The following is an 8,439-nucleotide window of genomic DNA, read 5'->3' on the forward strand; positions in this document are numbered from 1 at the left end:
CAGTAATCATAAAAAGAAGAGGTCATGAAAAATTGCAATTGGACATTTAGGTAATTTACAGTTTTTTCAGTATTATACTAAACATCTCCATGTATAAATCTTTGTTCAAGTTTAGATTATTTTCCTAGGATAGATTCCTAGATCCCAGTCAAAAGTTATGAATATTTTTTAGTGCTTTGGTACACATTGCCAGATGGCTTTGCAGAAAGACTGTCAATTTTATATTCTTTTAATCGATTCCAATGCCTGTCTTGCCACATTCTTACCAGCTTTAGGTATTTTTACTTTTAAAAATCTTTGCACTGACATCTCATTTCATTTGGTAGTTTGAATTGTTTATATTTATTAGCTACTTTTTATGAATTGTATTTAGGTCTTTTGTTTATTTTTGTGAGCTTTTAAGATATTTTAGGAACCACCTGGCATTTTTCCAGAGAATCATTCATCATTCTTAAATAAATACATTTCTGTTGCTACTTATTCTTGTGCAAACTCAAATTGCCCATATGAGAAAAAGAAATTGGCTAATTGCTATTCATTGTCTACAATTCAGACCGTAGACTCAAGATCTGGAGCAAACTTTTCTGTTCTGCTCCAGAGTATCCTGTAAAGTATAGCAAGATTCACCAGAGTGGTGGACAAACAGGCTTCACATCCATCAATTTTAGCAACTTTAAAAGGATGCCTCAGTCTCTGAACTTAAGTGTCCAAGGTGACATTATAAAGGCAGTGATATCCAGAGCATCAAAAATTTCTCCAAATTTAAGCAGTTAGCCTGGTCTTAGATGATCACTGTTGTCATAGTCCTAATTATAGTTCAATACATTTGTCATGTGGTTTACCTTTCTCTTGTTTGTATGTATATGTATGGAGGTAGTATGGTGTGTATGTAAACCTCTATACTTTTTTATAATTATACTGAATTTTTTATTCAGTTATTTTCCATCACATTTACCCTCACAAAGTCTTTCTAAAAACAGTATTTAGTAGGAAACCCTACACAACCTCTGTACCTTACTGATGAAAGCACAAAAACTTTTGCTCCAATGATGCATAGATTCTTACCTGGAACCTAGTGAGAGGGAAACCATTTGAAGACCTTCCTTGAATTTGGGAACTTGGGAAACAATGATTTTGGTGTCTAACTGGCAGTCGAGTCAGTATTTTCATAGTTTCACATAATTCATGGGTCTGCCTTATACATTGGTGCAGAACAGTGTCCCCTGTTTCTGATTCTAATGGCAGCAATCCACAGCTAGATGTTGGGAGTATTTCCATAAGGGGTTGTTCATTTCTTGCCGCAGCTGAGTTGATGAGCTATTCCCTTGGAACACTTCCACATGTGTATAAGTCAGTGTGATCATGTTGGTTAGACTGTGGCTTTGATAATCTTGTCTTGATGTGATGTTTTACATGTTTCATCTCATTGCTGGAAAACGACTTTGTCCCATAATGTCCCATACCTAGCTAGTGAAACATAATAATTGTTTTTTTTTATTTTACAAATGAAGAAACCAAGCATCATGAATAGAATTCCTTAACAGACAACTCAGTTACATGAGTTTTCTCAGTTAGAAAGCTGCTTCCCCAGAGGTTGCCTTTCCCCATTAAATCACACTGAATTCCCTAAACGTGGCAATATTTAAATCAGTTGTCATTCTTGTGTCCACATAACAGAGCTTAAAATATCTGTTCTGTAGACCCCATTCTGCCAGATCTTGAAGAGAGTCACTCTGTAATGATCTGCTGAAGCCACTACATTCCCAGAGCACTCACAAAAACTGTGCAGAATTTGTCACTAGAGTGAATATGCTGGAGGCTGACAATCTGCTCATAAAATAAAATTTGGTGTGGTGGGTATCTAATAGGGCAGTATTTATTCTAAATCTTCTTTCATAAACTTGAGAATAAGAAGAGCTAAATTTCCATTTGGATGACTGGTATATTATACTTAAAATCCTTCCTGTGTAGCACAAATATCTTGAGAATGTGTGATAATCCGAAGTCTAGAAGTCATCCTCCAAGTGTCATATCCACAGATGAAAAGAAATGAAGAAGAAATAGAAATTAGCATACTTGCAAGCCCAATAGAACTTATTTTCATTATATATTTTTGTTGGCATTGATCTTCATGATAGATTTTCAAAAACATAATAAATTTGAGTACAGAAGAAAACATATGTAAATCCTTTCTATACCTTATGTTTTAATAATTTTTATTACATTGAGTTGAGTTTAAAGTCAGAACAAACTATTATGGACCAAAAAATATTTTCAGTTAATTTAGGCCTGTCTGTGGTCACATCTTGGCAAACCATCTTAAATCTTTGGTATTTGCAATGTATTCTACATGTGAAATGGGACTGGCCAGAAGTAAAACCAACCAAACAATAGCAGAGATGTCATTCAAAAAGGTTTCTGAGAAAAATCTTTAGGATTTTCATCAGGGGCCTGAAAACGTTATTAGTTGGAATTAGTATCACATAACCTATTGTCAGAGAAATAATTGTACAATTTGAAAAATTTTATATGACTAAGTATTCAGAAGCATTGCTGAAATTCTGGAAGAGATACTAGCCACCTTATGCAAATATTGAGTAACTTCCCTGTTACACAATATCATATCAGCTCACAAACCCAATAACCATTGCATATTCACAGTTATATCAGAATAATAAATTGGGTGACACAAAATAGGCCACCTCAAAGGAGAGCTTATAGTCATTTTGTATAAAATTTCCATTAAAGTAGTGCACATATAATTTTCAACTATGTAGTCATGAAGAACTGAAATTGTGAATATGAAATGCTTTTGTTAAATAGCATTCATTATAGTTTTCTTCTAGCAGAACACTTTAAGAATCTAGTTAGCCTATTTTTCCATTCACTTAATTTTGATTTGCTTTTAAAAGAAACTCTAGGCTTTATATAAACGAAGCATAAACCAAATGAATTTTTTAAATGTAGCCAACAATGATTTTTTTTTTAACTAAGGAGTTTTGTAGTTATTTACTGAGAAAACTTTGTAAAACTTTATAATTGAAGATTCTTTTAAAATATCCTATTTTATGTTAGGTATTCCTCTCTGTCCTCATTAGGTGTGTCTCATCATTAGAGATAATGTTACTAAATAGTTGTAACTTTACAGCTGCTTTGATTAACGATGGCTTGGACTAAGGTTTCATTGGGTAGGATTAACTATGTTTAAAGATGGCAAAATGCCATTATAACATTAATGCCAGAATTTAATGAGAACCAGAAGTTAACTTCAAGGACCTTTATAATTTAATATGAGGGCATGATCATGTTCTCATTATTTTAATGTAGTGTCCTATTAAAGTAAGTTATTCTTTTTATCTTTTTTCTAGCAATAAAAATGTTTGCCTAGCAAACATCTATTGAAAATCGACATGTGCCAATCACTGTGTTAGGGTCTTGAAGAATATGACCATTTTCCATCCTCTATAGAAACAGATCCTTTCTGATCAGAAAATGAGAAGTGCCTCCCTTAATTTAGAAATCTCAGGCCTCCCTTAATCTTGGATGGCTCTGGCCTCCTAAGACATGTATTTAGCTAATCCGGTTTCTTTTGGTATCAGTCACTGTCTCTATTGCCTAGATTGCAATGAAAAGGTCTAGGATAGTGAGTTTTGTAGGTGTGGGGAGGTTGAAGAGTATTAATTAGAATTGGATGTGCATCAGTGGTGCTGATTACTGTGGCATCTAATGGCTGCACCCCACAGGAACAGAAAGCAAGCTTTGTAGAACTAAGAGATCCCACAGAGGTGGGGACTGTAGGAGAGGAAGAATAACTGTAGAATGTTTTCCAATTTGACTGAAGAATCTTTCTGTGCTGAAGGTGTACAGCAGTGATTTACCTTCTGTAAAATACCAGAGATTCTAAAAGCCCTTTTCTCTCCTATAAATCCCATGGATCCTATGTGGTTAGAACCTACAGAGGGCAGTGGACCAAAACCAAATATCTTGGGCTCCTAATTTTTTTTCTTCCTTCAATCTTATGCATACATATATGCAAAGAAATGCTAAAACCCTCTACATTAAGACTATAGACCATAACCATAAAGTATAAGATGTACAATATGGCAGAGGGAAAACTGTACCCCAAAACTCCTGGTGGAGGAAAGCCAACTATTTAGTTTGTGGTCTGGGCTTCCTAGTTGCTAAGACAAGAAAAAAGGAATAAGTTGGTGTGATTTTTCTGGTAGTAAAACAGTATATCAGAATAAACAAGTGTTCTTTTTGTTCGTGAACAGCTTGTCTAGGAGTTTAGAAAAGAACCCATAGACACACAATGCTGTCCCCATGAATTGTTATAGAAAGTTAAAAAGCATGGCACATATGTCATTTCACATACTGGTGTTTGGAGAACGTAAAGGGAGTAATGTTCACAGCAAGACTCCCTTCCTCTGGGACAGGGAGAGGGTAGTTTGAAACTTCTGGTATATTTACTGTAGATAGGTGCTTATTTTCTTTCGACCCACTGACATGTGGAGCAGTAGAAAGATGTAAAGATGTCTAGTAAAGGGTAGCATTGTTAAAAGTAGGAGGGGATAAATGGAATTTTTGTGGCAGGATGATATTTGAAAGACTGATCTGGCCGCTGGGAGGTTTTTAAATATGCCAGTTCCCTGTAACAGGAAGATCAGTCTCTGTTTTAGACAGCATATCCAATTTAGTAAATTATTATTATTCCGTCAAAATTAATGTGAACAATTTTCTCTTTGAGGTTGCTTTTTCCATAGGTGATGTTTTCCAGATGGGCTTTGTGCAAAACTCACAATGTTTTGTGTTTTCTTTCCTAAAGAAAGGGCCTTTTCTGACGTCTCTCCTTTTTAATTCTCCTTCCCCCATTGTAGGGAAGAGAACACCCAAGGCAAAGGAGAAGAGGAACAAGAAGAAGAAGAGGAAGCTGATAGAAAGAGCTCAAGAGCAACACAGTGTCTTCCTAGCTACAGACAGAGCAAACCAATAAAAGATGTGTATGGTGTCTGGGGGCGGGGTGTTGTTTTTGCAAAGGTGCACAAAGCTACTCTCCACTCCTGCACACTGGTGTACAGTGTTCTTAGTAACATTGTGAAAGGAGGAGCCCCAAGCATGGTCTCTGGGTTATTTATGCTTTGATTTGAATCTGGAGCCTGCAAAGGCAGGAGCTCATTGACCTTAACCAGTGGAAGCTGTTATAAGTGCATGACCTGTGATTGACTGGGCGCATGCGGGCACTGCGGACATGCGGGAGGTGAGGCTGTTGACCACCACTGGAGAAGGCACTTGTGCCTATTTATGTGAAAGAAGATGCTCAGCAGGCGAAGTGCTATTCACTTGTGACCTTTATTTCTCACATTGTGCATTTTCAAGGATAAATGTCCGTGGATATTTGCTTAGCGTTACCACATGGTGTTCTCAAGCATCTGTGACCTGCAAACTGTCCTGTGATGAGGCTGCTTCTTAGCTGGGGATATGCAACAGAAATTCCTGTTCAGTTTCAGTGCCGTGCTAACGTGTACATATTCTGCTGGGGCTACATACAAAGTCCTATTTACTGTATATTTATGCTTTCTTGTGTGTAATAAGTCATACCTGATTAATATGATGTCACTTTGTTTCTAGTGGTTTCTAACCATTGTCTGGTAAAATGACTTAGTTTTGCAAATTGACAAATGTTTTGTTGCCTCTTGGAACTTGTTTTTGTGTGTTTGGGCTTATTTCTCATTGTAAAGATAGGATAAGCTAATTTGTACATAGTCAAATGACTGGTGTCAAAGTTTCAGTATCAGCAGACCTTCCCCAGTCCGTGTGTCCCACAAAAAAAGCAGCATGTGACATCTGGCCATCAGAAGCCAGAACTCTGAGTCTATTATGTGATGGCTTTATGAAGCATGAAGAACTATATGCAATTGTAGTACTCACAGTGTAGTTTATTTCTGACTTAAAAAAAAAAAAAAGTTAACCCAATCCCTGACTTTTAACGGCACCTACCAATATTCTTGGCCCTCTCTAAATTTGTATCATGAAACCAGGAACAGAATTGAGGAGAAAAATGGTTGAATTGCTACAACTGCTGGTTAGATGTAAACAGGTTTCCAGTAAGCCAGAATCCATTTCATATCCAAAACAGAGGAACATGATAGAAACTTCCCAGTTGACTTACAGAGCAGTTGTTTCATAAACATCACTGTCCACTCAGGGCAACAGGTTATTAGTTAAAAATTGGCTTCTTTTAAAACATCATTACCTTCCTGACTGATCCAGGAGAAAATTAGGACACTAAATAAATGGTTGTAGATTATTGAGGAAACCAAAGTAAGGTAAAACCCTTTTTTCACCTTGCATTGGCAAAACTACCTCTTCATTTTTGCTAACGTTTGAGTCAAAAGCATCTTACGGATACGTATAAATGTCATATGCATCATTATGAAAATATTGCTATGAGATAATAAGCCATATATTAATGTTGTATACAACTTTAGGGTTTGCATTTAATCCTAAAGCTCTCACCTCCTTTCATGTCTATTTACACTATATTCCTATTTACTAAGTGGGGAGGGGGTCTCCTTTATATAGTGCTTCATTGTTAATAAGTTGATGCCTGTTCTGTTTCTGTTCTTTTGTGCATTAAAAACTTTAAAATTAACTTTTGTGGATTTTTTTACTTTAGGAATACATTTAGGAAAAAATCCAATATTTTTACAGCCCTCTCTCCAAATAATGGTCCTTAAAAATTTTTTAAATCTATTAGTATTATTTCTAGGGTATGTTTCACTATAAATTATAGTAGTTTAAAGTGACAATTTGAGACCCAGAGTGCTTAAGTTACAATCTGGAGTAGACTAGGATAAATCTCTCCAGGACAGTTTTGGTATCTGTGAAGTGGAGATCACAGTACTATGTGCATGTAGGGCTGTGTTTTAAGAATTAAAATATGTAGTCAGATTGCCATTCATATAGATTCCACATCAGTGTACTCAACCAACTGTGAATCAAGAATATTTGAAAAAAATTTTGTACTGAACATGTACACTTGTCATTGCCTAAATAGTACAGTATGACAACTATTTATGTAGCACTTATATCAGGAGTTGCAAATAATCTAGAGAGAATTTAAAGTAAATGGGAGGATATGCATTTTATGCAGATACACCATTTGATATGATACAAGCATCTTTGGATTTTTATCATCCATAGGGACTCCTGGAACCAATGCTGCACAGATACCAAGGGACAACTATGAGAATTGTCTTTTGAGGAATATATTTGGTGAAATGTAAAACGTGTGCTCATCACAGCGTGGTATATTTTAAGTGCTATACAAGTTATTACCTGTTATCTTGTCCATTGGACATTTTATTCTTTCAAAAATATTTATCCTTACCAACAATATATTTATGAAAATTTTGGTATCTTTAAATTTATTGATTGGTGCCTAATTATTATTTGCTAAAACTTACATTCTCATGGGCATTTATTTACATCTTCTTGATTTCTGTCTCCTTGTTGTAAACAACATATATAAACTGAACTCATTACATGTAGTTGGGATACAGTCAGGGCACCAATCTAAGTATTTCAAACAGGAAATTTAACATCATAAATTGATTATGCAGGTGATACATGAGTCAAGAAACCAAGATAGATTACTAGGACAACCTAGGGAGTAGCAGCAACAGGAAGCCTCTGTCACCCTCAGGGTGAAAAGGGTTACCCAAAAGGTAGAATTTCCAGAACTCGGATGCCCAGGCCCCCCACAGAGAATTAGATAGCTGGGGCAGGAGCTGGAACCAAGGACAGAAAGCTTGTCTGGTAGGAGCTGAAGTCCTAGAGATGATCTGGTCACTATGAGAAATATTGCTTGAGCCAAAGTGAGAGGGAAGAAATATGGACGTCTCCCTTTCTCTCAGTGTCTGCCGTTGTTCAAACCTGTTGAAAGACCAGTGGGCAAAGGTTCTGGGTAACGCAATGTTCTGTGATACCGAGGGTAACTCTAAGAGCAAACAGATGATCAGCAGAACCACCAGGGCCTGTCTCCAAAATTACTCCTCTTCCAGCCTTCATAGTTAAAAGTATCTTTTATCTACTTTGTTGCTTAAACAAAGGCTCTTGTATTTATCATTGACTTCCGTGGTTCCCTGTATAGGATCAATTGCTAAATTCTAATGAATCTACCATAGAGACATCTCTTTACTTTCTTTCCATCTCTTCCATTTTTTTTTCTTTTGTCCTAGGCCTGGTTCTCTCTCTAGGTTATTTTATTATTCCTAAATATTATTCTCATCCCTAGCTTACCTTCCTCCAATTATACCTTTGTTTTTACCAGTTGTCTTATCTGTCCAGCTGTTATTTTGCTAAATACCTCCCTGTTCCTTAGTCTTTAAATTTTCCTACATTGGATGCCATGCTCTTTTAACAACTGAATGGACTATA

The 8,439-nt window shown here is 36.1% G+C and overlaps 1 protein-coding gene across 3 annotated transcripts in view; it reads left to right on the plus strand.

The window, feature by feature from the left end:
- Positions 1 to 4,993, plus strand: part of Rspo2 (R-spondin 2) — a 131,650-nt gene extending 126,657 nt beyond the window's left edge. For all 3 annotated transcript variants that reach the window (XM_026384562.1, XM_026384563.1, XM_026384564.1), the window contains one exon: positions 4,878 to 4,993. In XM_026384562.1, coding sequence (XP_026240347.1) covers positions 4,878 to 4,993 — 116 coding nt within the window. The remainder of the gene's footprint in view (positions 1 to 4,877) is intronic.
- Positions 4,994 to 8,439: the final 3,446 nt, after the last annotated feature.

Source organism: Urocitellus parryii, chromosome 7 (genome assembly GCF_045843805.1).
Source record: "Urocitellus parryii isolate mUroPar1 chromosome 7, mUroPar1.hap1, whole genome shotgun sequence".
NCBI lineage: Eukaryota > Metazoa > Chordata > Mammalia > Rodentia > Sciuridae > Urocitellus > Urocitellus parryii.